Source organism: Lepisma saccharinum, chromosome 2 (genome assembly GCF_977018435.1).
Source record: "Lepisma saccharinum chromosome 2, izLepSacc3.1, whole genome shotgun sequence".
NCBI lineage: Eukaryota > Metazoa > Arthropoda > Insecta > Zygentoma > Lepismatidae > Lepisma > Lepisma saccharinum.
Window position 1 is genome coordinate 212,664,489 of NC_139230.1, and position 15,684 is coordinate 212,680,172.

At 38.0% G+C, this 15,684-nt stretch overlaps 1 protein-coding gene across 1 annotated transcript in view; it reads right to left on the bottom strand.

Annotated features, from left to right (window-relative positions):
* LOC145984298 (prestin-like) overlaps window positions 1-6,756 on the bottom strand; it is a 117,192-nt gene extending 110,436 nt beyond the window's left edge. Inside the window, exon 1 of the mRNA XM_083117941.1 lies at window positions 6,530-6,756. Within this exon, the coding sequence (XP_082974067.1) occupies window positions 6,530-6,552 (23 nt within the window). The 5' untranslated portion in view covers window positions 6,553-6,756. The remainder of the gene's footprint in view (window positions 1-6,529) is intronic.
* Between the last annotated feature and the right edge of the window lie 8,928 nt (window positions 6,757-15,684).

Genomic DNA, 15,684 nt, shown 5'->3' on the forward strand with positions numbered 1-15,684 from the left:
TTGAAGAGGCAAGTTAAATAGTATTTTGCTCCAACGTGAGGGGTTTCCTGTTTTATGAGACGATTAGATGAAATTGACGACGGGACACTCGCAAAGAACACACATGCCGGGACTCGAACCTTGGAACTTCGGTGGAAAGCACAGACAGAAGCTATTTCTATCATACACATTTGTGCGAAGGGCTGATTTTCTAGTTCCATTCGAAAGGAGGAAGAGGGTTTTTTTCGACACAAAATGTTATTACCAGTTTTCTTCATCGTTCTTCGGTAACTGTGATTTGGTAGGTAAAGTTCCCCGTGTATATATCACCGTGCCACGAAAGCACATTTAGGGGATGTGGGGGCAGGGCCCCACACATTCTCGATCTCGGCCTCTTTGGAGGCCGCTTCGGCCGCCATTACCCCTCGGAGTTGCTCCCAGGTACCAGTTGATTTGAGGCTAGATGAGCCTCACAGCCGCTTTATGTAGGGACATCGCCAGAAAAATGCCGACCTTAGGCCATCCACTCCGGGAATCCAACTCGGGTCTCCCACGTGACAGTCTAGAGGCCTTACCAACTAGACCACCGCAGTTCATTGTTATTTGAGATTGACTATCATTGTTGACAGAGAAGATATGAATAAACAGTCAGTGTGGAGCAGGCCCGTACCCAGGATTTTTTGAGGGAGGGGCCAGATCCGCAGAAGCGTGCGGTAAAGAGAGGCGGGGCAAGCGCCGCTTGCGTTGTTTTTTTAAAACACTTTTGATATCTTAAGTTCGTGTTTTTCAATGCTTTTATACACATTAGAATGGAATTTATTTACTATAAGATATTTACATTTCAGAATTTTCATTTCCCTTAGCCTATGTTCTGTTCTTTTGGCTTGAAACATAAACCAGCTACACTCTTGACGACGCTGGGCGATGCGGCAGGATTGACCGCGTTAGAAGAAGAGGGCTGCTCGCCTTTCTCCCCGCTTTTCGAGTGACTTATGCAGTTCTTGCATGGTCACTGTCCGTCCCCGTCCACGAAGAAAAAAGGCGAGGGCATGCAACACCAAGACCGCATCTGTCTTTGGCAAGGGTGTTGGAAAGAATTCGTCCACAAGTGTTGCTAACTTCCAGAATTTTCTGTGCATCTGTAGCACCACTTAATGCAGTACCATTTTCATGTTTGAAGCTGTATAGTAATCAACAAATTACATTATTAAGTTAGCCAGTGATCACCAGTCGTATATGATTTTATAAGAAGTGAAATCACAGCCGGTACTTGAACATATTCGTCGTGTGGTCAGTTACTCGGAAATATGGAGGGTATGTAACACTGCGAAAAGGAAGGTTAATTTAGAAGCGTGGGTGCTGCGAATGCTTTTTGTTTTTTACTGTGATACTGTGCTGTGTTTTTCTGTTTTTGTGTCGTGTTTTTGTACCTGGTGTAAAAGTATGGTTCTACGTTGAAAATTTCTGCCATGGGTGACATACCAGACGAGCCATCGATTTGCAGTGGTGCAGGTAAGGACTTGATTAGGGACCTTCTTTCAAAACCATTCAGTTCGAGAACATATGGTGAAAAGTTGGAGCTTGTGAACCATGAGCGACCGTGTCCTGAACTGTGCATAACGAAACCAACTAAGAAAGATGGGAAAGTTTTCATTAGGCAGTTTAAAACATCTCAGTACAACAATATTATGTGGTTATGTGGCAGCAATGATCTTAATAAATTATTTTGTTGGCCATGTGTTTTGTTCAATACAAATTTAGGACCATGGAACTATACAGGCTACAGTGACTTGAGCAATTTTTATAATGCAGTGCAAAGACATGAAGGTTCCCAAAATCACATCTGCGCTTGCATCCAACTCAAGACATTCGGAAAGTCCAGAATTGATATACAATTAGATCTGCAAAAGAAAGCTGCAGTTTTAAAACACAATGAAACTGTGAAGAAAAACAGAGAAATTTTGAAAAGATTTATAGACGTAACATGTTTCCTTGGTAAACAGGAACTTGCATTTAGAGGTCATGACGAAACACAATGTTCAACCAATAGAGGAAATTACGTAGAATTAGCAAATTGATAAGTAAATATGATCCTGTGCAATCATTTGGAAACTGCAACAGTGTTTACTGGGCTCTCAAACAGAATTCAAAACGATCTTATTGAAAGCATCAGTTCTTCACTAATGAAAGAAATTAAAACAGACATCTCAGCAAGCACATTTGTTTCCATACTGCTTGATGAAGCGTCAGATGTCAGTAATAAGTCACAACTTTCAACAGTTTTACGATACGTAAGATCAGATGGTTTGGTTTGCGAGAGATTTATTTGCTTTGATGACGTCAGTAAAGACAGAACAGCAACAGCATTAAGCCAACACGTTTTCAAAGTAATTGAAGAATTTAATTTGGGCAACAAGATCGTTTCGCAGGCTTATGATGGTGCAGCAGTAATGGCAAGTGAACTGAATGGTTTACAATCAAAAGTACGTGAAAAGTATCCAGAAGCTATGTTTGTTCACTGCTACGCGCATGTCTTAAATTTAGTGCTGGTGCAATCTGCAAACAGCGTTAAAGAAAGTAGTATTTTTTTCAAAACGCTCTCTGGGTTAGCTGCCTTTTTCTCTGTTTCTACCAAACGCACCGAGCTACTAGACCGAATAGTTCAGAAAAGGTTGCCACGTGTTGCAACCACAAGGTGGAACTTCAATTCTAGACTTGTCCAAACTGTTAATAATTACAGGGAATCTCTAATTGAGTTGTTCGAAGAAATTACAGACAACCCCGCTGACTGGGACACCAACACTTACAACGAAGCTAGTGGGTTTTGTGGAAGACTAAGTAGCTTTCCATTTATCTTTTGCTTGTAGTTATTTGATGAAATATTCCAATACATTGATGTTCTGTTCGATATTCTCCAAGCAAAATGTAATGACATATCATACTGCCAGAAAAAAGTAATGGGAGTGTTTGAGGGTAATGGAAGACAAGAGGAACAGTTTCAACGCGTTCTGGAAGCGAATGGAAATTCATAAGAATCTGTCAAAATTTCGTCAAAGAGTTGTTACATCCGATGAGGATGCCGTTCGGTACTACAGACGAGTATTCGTTGAAATTCTCGATACAATCACTATGCAAATAAGGACAAGATATGCAAACCTTGACAAACTTTCATTTCTCGAATTGCTAGATAGTAGTAAATTCCCACATAATTCTCAACATTTTCCTGACGGCACCTTACAATCTTTGCAAGATACATATGGCCGTCATTTTGATTGCCTCCGCCTGAAAAGTGAACTAACTGTAATGTATAAATCTGAAGATTTCCGTGATAAAAATGTTTGTGATTTGTATAAGTACCTGCACCACATGCAACTCAATGATTGTATGGCTGAACTACGTAAACTGTGTTTGCTGGTTATGACTATTCCTGTGACAACAGCATCTGTGGAAAGGTCATTTTCTGCCTTGAAGAGAATTAAAACTTACTGTCGCAGTAATCAAAGGTAAGAGCGTTTATCAAATTTGGCACTGCTTTCAATCGAAAGCACGTTATTAAGCGAGCTGTGCAATAGGGGCGAAGATTTTTATGGAGACGTGATAGATGAATTCACCAAGAAGAACAGACGGCAGGAATTCCAACTTAAGTAAGGTAATATTTTTTTCAATTTATAATTTGATTGTTTAATATTTTCTCTGTATTTTTCATTTAAATTCTACGATTCGATTTAGCGAATGATAATTACATAAACACTCTTTCGTCCTGTTAGTCATGATTCATAATTCTAGCTAAGTCAGAAAACGAAACCCGTCCGTTTATTTAAAATCGAAACTTTATGCTAATAGGATGTTTATTATTTTCAGGGTTAAAAAAGAACGTAATTTAATTTACAGTTGCCCTCAAATATCAGGTAAATCGTTATTTTCTTCATGGTTGGAATTTACATCGAGTTTATATCGAGAGGCTGTTTTTCTTTTTTAAAAACCGTGCGGTGAAGATTTTATTTTACGGTATATATGCACTTCACACACTCAAGCCCGATACGTCACCATTATGCACATCATTGTAAATGGGGGTGTGTATAAGCCTATATTGTATTTCAAATTGTTATAATTAACCGAAACGAAAAATTAACCCATCGCTTGCCTATGACGGAAGGTCACGGCACGCCCCTGCAGATCCGAAAATGTGAAACAAAGAGAAGATCAGAAATTCTGTGAGGTTGATTAAATTAGGTCATTTTGAGTTGCTTTTCTGCCAAATTTAATCGCGACGATGAGGATGAACGAAGATATGATGAAATTGATCAAGGAATACACTCGCAAAAAAACGCATATTCCCAGGATGGGATTCGGCCCCGGAACACCTGGCGTCGTGTCTTAATGCGCTGTGCTCATTACTCTCTAGGGCAAAACAAAGATCAACACATGAAGCCAATTATACTTGCTGTAGATCCAAGCGCCAGAGCCTCGTAAGTCTGAAAGAATGCCTTCCGAAGTCACAGCTTACACCCCCATACAGAAAGACACCCTAATTTAAGTTGCATATAATTACTCAGAAAGAAAAAAGGGTGTACTTCCAACGTAATCTCAGCCTTCAACCACACCACCGGGGATTCTTTTGAAACAGCTGTTGGCCTCCCCAATGGCGCAGTGGTAGCGTCATCGCCTTGTAATCAAGGGGTCCCGGGTTCGATACCCGGTGGAGGCACAAGTGGTTCGGGTCCCACTTTAAAACTGGATGTCCAGTCCCGATTAGCCTTACTGTGCATAAAGTGGACTTAAAACAACAAATCAATCAATCGAAACAGCTGTTGGCGCCGCCTCGGTAGCAGAGTGCAAGTACTCAACTCGCAAATGACAATCTCGCCACCGAAGGTTCCAGGTTAAAGTCCTTGCCTGGGCATTCATCAAATTCATCTAATTGCTTTTGTCATTCAATCTCATCGACAGAAATTGGCTAAGTGACAGAAAAAGAGACTCAAATTATAAGAACACTACAAACTGTTGTGGATTTTATCTCATATCCCCCGTTGGGGACCTCCCCAATGGTGCAGTGGTAACGTCGTTGCCTTGTAATCAAGGTCCCGGTTTCGATACCCGATGGAGGTACATAATGGTTCGGATCCCACTTTAAACTGTAGGTTCAGTCGCAATTAGCCTTATTGTGCATAAAACTCAATCAATCAATCATATTTCCCGTTCTATCATAATTTGCTTTATTTTACTTCGCTTTTCTGCCACTTTCGGCTAATCGCGAAGATGAGTATGATATGATGATACTATAATTTATTTGCATCCATGAACTACAATTTTGTACAAGTAGGTACATCTGTAGTATAGGACATGTCAAATAGAAATACATGATAATAAAGTTTGGTAATTTTAACATAAGATACACACATATATATTGGTGTATTATAACCCTTGCATATAAAGATATTATACTTGACAATTTCAGATTGATGTGGAACAGCAAGCTCTGCATGTATGGTAACTAACCATATCTTTTAACATTTATTCTGATTACACATACACAAGACCAGGAGTCCTTCACACTCTGTCCAACAGATATGTTTGTATTCCTTCAAAAGATGAGTGTTGCCTCTGTATATTCTTGTGTGCTGTAAAATGAATTAATTAGCATGGTTTTGATTCTATTTTTAAACTTTTCCACTTGGTTCGAGTCTTAACTCTCTGGGCAACTTGTTATACAGGTCAACTGCTGAGTTCGAATCCTAGCCTGGGCATGGATGTTTGTGAGTGTCCATTCATCAATTTCATCACATCATCACTATCTTCGCAAATTAGCCAAAAGTGGCACAAAAAACGAAGTAAAATAAAGCAAATCAATCGACTGCAGTTACTCTCCAAACTGCATAATTAAGATTAAGAAATGGGTACCGCCCTCCGTGGTATAGTGGTTAGCACAGCGCGCTACGACGCCAGGGTTTGAATCCCGGCCTGGGCATGGAACTTCTTTACGTGTGGCCCTTCATCATATCATCACTCATCCTCATCGTCGCGATTAGCCAAAAGTGGCAGAAAAGCGACGGTAAATAACAAAAACAAAAATCAAATTAATTGAGAAATGAGTAGGGAAATTCGTAGGATCAAAGCTGATTTTTCAAGTTTACAAATGACTTCCAATTTACATCATAACTGCAAGAACAGCAGCAGCTCTATTTATAAGGTGAGTGAAAACATGACAGAAATGAGTCTAAAAATAAGACAGCAAAAACATGTTATGGTGCCTGATGCCTAATAACTTATCAGATTAATATTAAGCAACTCACTATCTAGATTCTATTAATATGCAATATTACAAAACGATTTATCAATAAATGAAATTATACAGTTTGCTATTTCATGAACTGTTTACGTATATGTTATATTTATGTCCATGGCTTGATAACATTAACTTTCATGGAGTAGTGAATTTTCTGCCAGCACCCTAAATTCTGCATCTGAGATCGATTTCAGGAAATATGCAATTCAACATCAGCATGCACCGATTTATTCCCGCTACATCCATCTACAGCAAAACACATACCTCTCGCTCTGCTGGCCTGACATCGTCTGCTGGTTCGATGCGATCGGTCACCTAGCCGAAGAGAACGCCCCAGTCATGAATGTGAGGTCCTGTCTGCGTAAATAAAATGCACCACAAACAGCTTCTTTAACTTTCAGTTTTCCTCTCGGCACCGTTTTGCACTTCCGTGACAACATGCACGATAAAACCAACAAGAGAGTGAAAAGCAGGAGCTCTACGCCGCTCGAATGTCATGTGGAGTTGTGTATTGCGCATGCCTCTTGTCAGCTGCCATTACGTACACAGCGTTGCCACATCGCACGTTGTGATTCTGAGCAACCGGTTGCCCGAGACAGACGCTCGTCGACTGATTTCTATGGCCCGTATTCATAGTCGTTTCTCAAGAAAGGAAAGCGTCTTGAGACCTCTCTTAAGACGCCATACTGTTTCATAAACGTATCTCAAGATACTAGCCAAGAGACGGTTTACTTCACCATCTTGGATAAGAACAGTCTGTGCCAAGATACACTTTTGGCGTTTCATAGTCCCCTCTCAAGATCCATCTTAAGATTCCCTGTTTCATAGACACTTCTTGGCAGCGTAAGAGCGATATTCGGTCTCTTAAGATCCTGTATTCGCCAAGAGAACGAAACAGGTCTCTTGAGATACAGAATGTTCTCTTGAGAAAATAAAAATGGACGTTGCAGTTAGAAACTATGATGAAGAGGATGGATATTTTGAAGATTTTATCATTGCAACAGCTGTTTTGTCCCGTTTTTATGCCTCAGTTTTGCATCAGGTATGTAAATTGAACTACTCTCTACATAATTATCTTAGTTTGAAGAAACATAAACCTTGTTAATTGGTTGTACTGCCTCTCTTTCTTCGGTTTATTGATTCATAAAGAAAAGTGTAATCCTGTATTATAATAATATTGCTTCTGCATGAACATTATTTGATTCTGAAGTAGTGCATCGATTTGTTACTCAGTTGTGTAGCAAAATAATGGAATACAATAGGATTTCGGTGCCGTTAGCCCAATGTACTCCCTCGAGAATTGTTTTGTTTTCTTTTTCATGGACAGATTTTCATGTTTTACGTAATATTAAATTGGTTCCAACTCGCGGAAAACACAAATAACGGATGTATTTGATTCCAAAGTATGACCGGCGTAAGTTAAAACCTTCCATCTGCGCTTACTTTCGCCGCCTTTTATTAGTAAAAAACCGTTTATGTGCACACAAAAAGAGCGAAAGAACACGTCAACTCCAAACCTAACACTCCTAAATTAACGACGAAAAATTTTAGCTCCTGTTGTGGAATGTCGTGCTGGGTGCTATATTCACTTGCACGAAGCCCCAGGCTGTTTCACAGTAAGGTAACAGACGTACTTTATTTCACAATGACACATCTGTGCGAGCTAAAAATAGTGAAAAACCTCAACATTTAACATAAACCATGCAAGGCATTTACTTTCTTGAGGGAGTACAGATTGTTAAGGGTACCTAGTATTTCTATTTTGGGTGCAACTACTGGCACAATGTGGTGAGTATATCTTTCACACATTTTCAATGTATGTATGTCAAATTACTCACACTAACTTGGGAAAATAAACAAGACAATAACAGTTAATCAAACTACCTAACCTGTGCACTATAGAAGTTTTTGATTATTTTTAGACACACACATGGAATACCTAACTGCCCTCCCTAACATGCAGTGCAAAAGATAGAATACAAGAAAATATTTGTGTCTTAAAAATAAATTTCCACAGTGACAAATCACGAGACCTGGTGAAAATAGTCCAAAAGCTTGGTTCATCACCTGGTGAATGAAGGTAGTCGCTGATTTTATTTCATTACTACAGTATATATGATTTAACAAGAACATATTTGAACAAGCATAATTGTGAAATCATGAATATTTCCCTTCTATTTTCCATTCCAAAGGTGTACACAGAAGAGGCTGTATCCCTTCAGATAATTTTTATTTGACATAAATTAATATAGGTCCAAACTCTGCTTTTGTAATTTCGATATTCTCATAGTACACACATGCATTTACATAAATCATATTCTACATGTGCCTATAAGCAAATACTGAACAGGTTTTCTGATGAGAATAATTTTACCATCCTGCTCGTGTGCACTTATGCAAGTAGTTTAGGCAGGTATGTAGCAATTGTTTAGATTTGAATAATACTGAAAAACTTTTACAAACACAGTTATTTTCATGTTATTAACTTCAGAAATGAGTATTTTCTGCATTTCAAAATGCACAAGATATGGACATTTTAATAATCAGGTATGTGTATTGGGTTAATTTGTGGTTAGGCATTAATTTATGTGGAATGAATTTTCGTTACAACTTTCCATGTTCTTATTTTAAATTGTGAGATCAGTCTTAAGGATATTTTTTATTTTTTTCAGGTAGTGGCAGGTCCCAAAAAGGAGTTCTTTACTTTGTGGCAGGAAGTATTTATGATAATTCAATATTCCAAAGGACAAGATGCAATTCTTCATGGCAAGGGATATTCAGCTCAGCTCGACCATACCTCTACAGTCCATTCCAAGACCCACCAACTGATCCTGAAAGAGGTACAACTATGCCCATGCTCAGCAGGGAAATGGTGTGGAGAGTACCTTTGGGATATGGAAGCGACGTTTTCCACGTTTGTCCAGAAGACTTGGAAACAGTTCGAGACCTTGTGATCGCGTGTGCAGTTTTCCACAATATGGGTATCATATACAGTGGCGATGTTGAAATTTTCAAGGAACCTCAGATATCATGTCTGTAGAAGTAGAGCCTACACGTGTGCATCGTAACAATGGTGAGCTGCAAAGGAGCTTCTTGTGAATAGACTGTTCATATGAATATAACAATATGGTCAGCTTATACTTTGTCAAAGACTATTCACTTAGTTTTCAATGTTTCTCTTTTTCTCTCGCACACAATTTTCTGCGTCAGCATGTGTGTGTGTGTGACAGTGAATTATAGTGGTAGGAATCCTAGTTTTACGAGATGCCACCTGGGTATCTCTTCGTTTGATTTTTATTGTGAATGCTGTTTTAGCATTTTCCATGACGTTAAATTCGTATTCATCCAAGTGCTGTGTGCATTGATACTATTGATTGATACTAAGATATCAAAAAGTTATCCTGCAAAACTGTATTTTCCTTAAAACCATGCATTTTACTACATGGTTTTAATGTCACCAAAAACATGTGTATTTTGTATATGTGGACAACATAATTTCATTTCACGTATGTTCTTTCCCCTTTTTTTTAGTCAAAGAAAATAATGAAATGTGACCTTCCTTTATGTATGACCAGTGAACAAGATTATTCTCAAAATAAATTAGTGCTTTACCTGTAAATTAGTTTTGATTTTTATTTATTACACAGTTTAATGTTTCTCAGTGATGTCCATGTGTCTAGTAAAATTAACTTCTCAGTGATGTCCATGTGTCTAGGAAAATTAACTATCTTAATTCCTTTGGTTCTTTTATGAATTTGTGCCAGACCCTGTGGCTGAGTGGTTAGCACATTGCGCTGCGACACCATAGGTCCCGGGTTCGAATCCCGCTCAGGCTCGGTTGTTTGTGAATGTCCATTCATCAATTTCATCACTCATCCCCATCTTCGCAAATTAGCCAAGAGGCACAAAACGCGAAGTAAAGTAAACTAAATCAATCAATCAATTTTATGAATTTGTAACATGTGGATATTCTTGGAAGCCATGGGAGGGAGTATGTCTGCACCATGTGCACACATGCACAGACAATCGATAAAAAAGTAACATAAAAATCTGTGGTATCACACCAAAAATTATTTACAACAGGAATTATATGCTTTCAACTATTCAGTATAGCCTGGTACAGTTGACAGTTACTCAGGTAAGTAAGTGCATCAAATTCTCTTGATATCATTCATTAATGGGAAAAGGCCTGATGATAGTGTACCATCAAGCTAATGTTACTCTAATTGACTGGGTAAAAAAATATATACTCCTTATACGATTTGAAAAATAATGAGTAACTTATGCAAGAGAAGTGTTCATAGGAAGCAATTGAAGGTCTCTGTGTGTAAAACATGCTAAGTGACACCTTGGTCATTTCCGAGTTCATTATGAAAAAAATATTATTAGAAACTATACTGTAGATAAATTGTTTTTGTGTTGTGTTTACCAATTTCAGAAGGCTTCACCGAGTCCAATGCAAATTGTATGACATGGCAATTTCACTCTAAAATTGAAGGATGGCACATTTTACTTTGTAACTCAAAAATACCAAAATGTCACTTACCATGTTTTCCACCCAAGCCCTTCAATTGATCATAGCTCGCTGGAACATTTTATTGTGACCATGGACTCTCACTTTGTTTCTATAGCCTATGGTACAGCGTAAATGAGCAAAGGCAGAGAGGCTGTGATTAGGGAGTGGGATAAATTAGTTTGGTAATGTTTGTGCATCTCCTCATATGTGAGAATCCCATAATCTTGTACCTTCTGTTTTATGATGGAATAAAAAACACACCCAGTGTATTGTTATACACTTTTGCATTAAACTTTGATACATCTCAGATATTCATTAAATGACAGTAGATTTATTTTGTCTTCTGTCAAAAGTTTAGCTCTTAACATATTCTGAATATTTGATGTCCTTTGCTATACACTCATTTTGTGCATAAATGCCAGGCTATAATCGCTCCGCATATCTTGTTCACGTGTATTGTAACCACCCATTTGAAATTCAAACTTCTAGATGTTACGCTTTCTTCGTTGATGAATTTTATTTGTACTTGTGTTGAATTATGTCATTGCATTTCGCTTATACTCTTGAGAATAGGAGTGAACAATTTATATGCACATTGTGGAAATTCATTTGAGTATTCTGCTTGGGATTCCGAATCCATAGAAGTAGTTTTGGTACTAATCTGATATTCCCCGGACAGATTTTTTCATTTTTACAGAAGAAACTACTTAACGGTAATAAGTTCCTGTAGCATTGTTTAACATGTGGAAGGTGTTTTGTGTGATGTGGGAATGTTTCATAGCGGAAATTCAACCATTGACACATAGCCCCATGAACGAATCCCGGTAACGTTAGGTTAGGTAGGGTCACGTTTAGGTTACAATAGTTAAAAATTGGTTTCGAAAGAAATATGCGTAGCCCCACACACCATTCTCGCATAGCCCCACGAACCATCGACACACAGCCCCACAAACCATTTGCGGAAACGTATGTTCTTCAGTTACAAAAACACTTTTTTTTAAAAAAAAATTACAATTACTTTGATCAAAAAAACGTTAATGAATTAAAGAATGTTCCGCGAAGCAGATAGGTAAATACAAATGTCAAAAATTGACAAAACGAAGAAGTTATAGGTGTCCGGGGAATATCAGATATTTACCGAAGTTTTTAGTTTCTTTCATGATTTCTTCTATTTTATGTATGTGGAAAGAGGACATCAAGTAGATTTCAGGAAAAAATTGTAAATATTAACAAAGTGAACAACATCTGTTCTATGGTTTTCTGAAAAGAACATGACAATGTGCAGGTTAGTTTGGACTAGATAGCCCTTTCTCATTTGTTGCAAATTGATACTTGGGTAGAAAATGGAGAAGCATCCCAGTATTAGACTGATGTAAGGAAATTATGTTCAAACATATTGATGCTACAGTGAAAGAGTGGTAAGGTTGGTAACCTTCAAGTTCATAAGATTCCTCAAATGCATGCCTGCAGCTGTAAATGCCCATTTTGCTCAACTAAAACTTTTTTTTCTTATGCTTATGGATATGACTGATGTAAGGAAATTATGTTCAAACAGATTGATGCTACAGTGAAAGAGTGGTAAGGTTGGTAACCTTCAAGTTCATAAGATTCCTCAAAAGCATGCCTGCAGCTGTAAATGCCCATTTTGCTCAACTAAAACTTTTTTTTTATCTTATGCTTATGGATATATATTCACAAATGAATTGATTTTTCTAATATATAATGTATCAAATTTGTGTCCCAAAAAAGTTGAATTGAAATGGTTCTCGCACATATCAATGCAGCTGTGTCCGTTGAACCATAGAAACTGCAGGCTCTTAGTGCTAACAGTGTTGGACACGTTCCATGTACATATTTACTCCAGGCTGTCTACCAGTCAAGATAGTAAAGAAATCATGCTTGTGGTCAAGAATCTTTGCTATTTTTTTTTTACAGTGTAGCGAGTTAAATTGTTATATACCTGTCCTGGGATTTAATAATATTGAATATTTGGAAATTTAAATTATATTGAGTTGTGTTTAAAATTTGTTTACTTTGGTTCTTAAGAATTACATTTTTGTATGCATAAAGTTTTGTAATCTGGAGCATTAATTTTGACATGCATTAATAATTAAAGCAAGTCAAGCACAGCTTCAGTTTTCATCTTCACTGGCCTTCTGGTAAGGGTTTTTCACTGAATAAAAATATCTAAATTTGCAACTATGCCTAAGTAGTGAGCAATTAAATAAGGTTAAGAAAAAGGGAAGGAAGATCAAGAATTTTGGATTTGTTATTTTGGTAGACACCCTGTACTCCGTTGATTAAAAATCTCTTTTGCAACGTGAATTGACAATGATAATGGATTTGAAAAACAGATGCAAAGACCTTCAAAGCAAGACCAAAATTGTATTTGTAGGACTACAATACTATAAGAGAAGTAGTTTCGCAAAAATTGATAAGAATAGTTTTTTGACAAATTTAAAAAAATCTGAAAATTAAGAATTGTTTAAAACCTTCCTGGTTGCACCGTAATAAATTTTCATTAGAATCGGACCACCCATTTCTTTTTTATAGAATTTCAAAGAGAGCGATCGTATGCAAAAAAAAGGCGGGGACTTCTCAAGACAAAAAAAATTGCGTAGCATAGATTAACGCAGAATTGAGTACGCTGAGTTTTGATGTAACTCGTTTTTATGTAGACTAATTACTGGTTAATTTTTAATTTGAATCCAAACTCGAGTATCTATAAGTTTTAATCCGTGAGTAGATAATTATTTTGTTGTTCTTGTTTCTCTTTCATCAACGTATATGAACAACAAAACATGAAGCTACAGCACAGCGCCTGTTGTGAATTTACGTCTTGACTGCACACCGCTGCGTGAATTTCTTTTGTTTTACTACCAACATACAACCCTATCGCTAGCCCAAGAAAAACATACAAAGCCAGGAAAGTAATTCATCTTCTGTAACAAAATCATCACTTATCGAAATAAATGTACTTTTACGACTCTGTTCATAACTTCACGTAATTTATTAATGTATTTCAAAATGTGTTTTGTTGTTTCTTTTGACAATTTCTCTTGCAGTTCTTTTAAGTTGGTATCACTTCAGGCAATCGTATCTCAGGATCGTCGTCTTGGCGAAGAGAAAGTTTCTTTCCTTGGGAAGAGAGGCTCTTAGCCAAGAGTTTCTCAAGATACGACTATGAAACGACACTGTCTCAAGACGAGATTACCTTCCCAAGATCGTCTTGGCTAAGAATCTCTTACACAGTGTCTTGAGATTTAACTATGAATACGGCCCTTTATCTGTTCTGGCAAATCGTGTTAGTTCACTGTCGTGCCAAATACGCAATGATCCATTGGTCTGTTGATTGATTTGGTTTATTTTACTTCGCTTTTCTGCCACTTTCGCCTAATCACGAAGATGAGAATGAATCATGATATGATGAGAGGACGCTCAAAAAGAACACTCATCCAGGCCGGGATTCGAATCTGGGATCCTTGGCGTCGTAGCGCGCTGTGCTAACCGTCGCGCCACGGAGTTAGGCGGTTAATCTGTTGAGAAGAATGATATGTGGTGGATGCACATTCCACGGTGGTTATCCGAGTGAACATAACGCAAATTTGCCAAACATCTGCTTGTATGAGTTTTTGAGTCCATTTTATGCACAGATAGGCTAATCGGGACTGGACCTACAGTTTAAAGTTGGATCCAAACCACTATACTCTGTCACGGGTATCTGGAGCAATGGAACGAAAACAAGTCTCTGTCTGCGCAAGTAGTGACGCGAGAGGGCTCCATCAATGAACACGTGAGAGGGAATGGGATTGCGTGGAGGGGGAAAAGCGACTGCCGTTACCAGCCGTGTACTGTTTCGTTCTGCCCACTCGATTTTTCCCCTTCTATGCCGCTGCTCCAGAGATAACCTAGAGAGAGTATAACCATTGGGCATAGCTTAGCCTAAAAGTTACAACTATTGTACCTAGGGGGGTTAAAAATTACGTATAAACCCGGCCCTGGTCTTACACGTTGATTTCGATTTTTTTAAGGACTTGACAATAGGTTAAAGTTGTTTTTTTTAGGTTTTTTTTAACAGCGCTATATTCTCTTTCTTCTCACAATGTATCACGCAAACGAAAATGACAGTATTGCATAATATGTCGTGGAAATGACGGATGTGTTTATACAATTACAGTCACGCATTTCCATGCCTTTACTCAGTAAATTCAACACAATGCGACAGGGAATTGAGAGAATCCTGCCCGTTTCCTTTCGAGGCGACAGAAGCCAAGGACACCGGAAGTTACTTTCAGCGATAAGGCATTCACGACTATTAAGAAAGAAATTGCAAGGGAAAGGAGTCGCAACTTAAAGGACTATTGTCTGATTATAGAAATTATGATAGTAAAAGAATCTTGGAAACGATGGACAATTAATTTCCTTCAACGTTAGAGCCAGTTGAAATTTGGTTGGTTGTGATGGCGAGTCTAGATACAACCAGTGGTTTCAGTTTGGTAGAAACTCCCACCACTACTACCACTAATAATAATAATAATAATAATAATAATAATAATAATAATAATAATAATAATAATAATGACATAAGAACTACTCTAAATATTATAGTACAGTCCGTCACAAAAAAAATAGCACCACTGCTTTTGAGCTCTGCTATGAATTATGTAATCTTCCGGCAACTGGACGATATAGAAAACAATGTATTTTGTTCCGAGCCTGGGAACCAGACAAGAGCAAGGGTGGAGACATGGTCGCATACAGGGTGGATAAAAATTATGATTATTAATAAATCGTTCTCCTCCGTGGCCGTGCTTTGGACTCCGACTGCGGGACGGCATGGGTTCGAGTCTGCCTGGGTTCAGTCTCTAGGTTTTCGTCCTGTGTATAGGGCAGGTGGCAAACC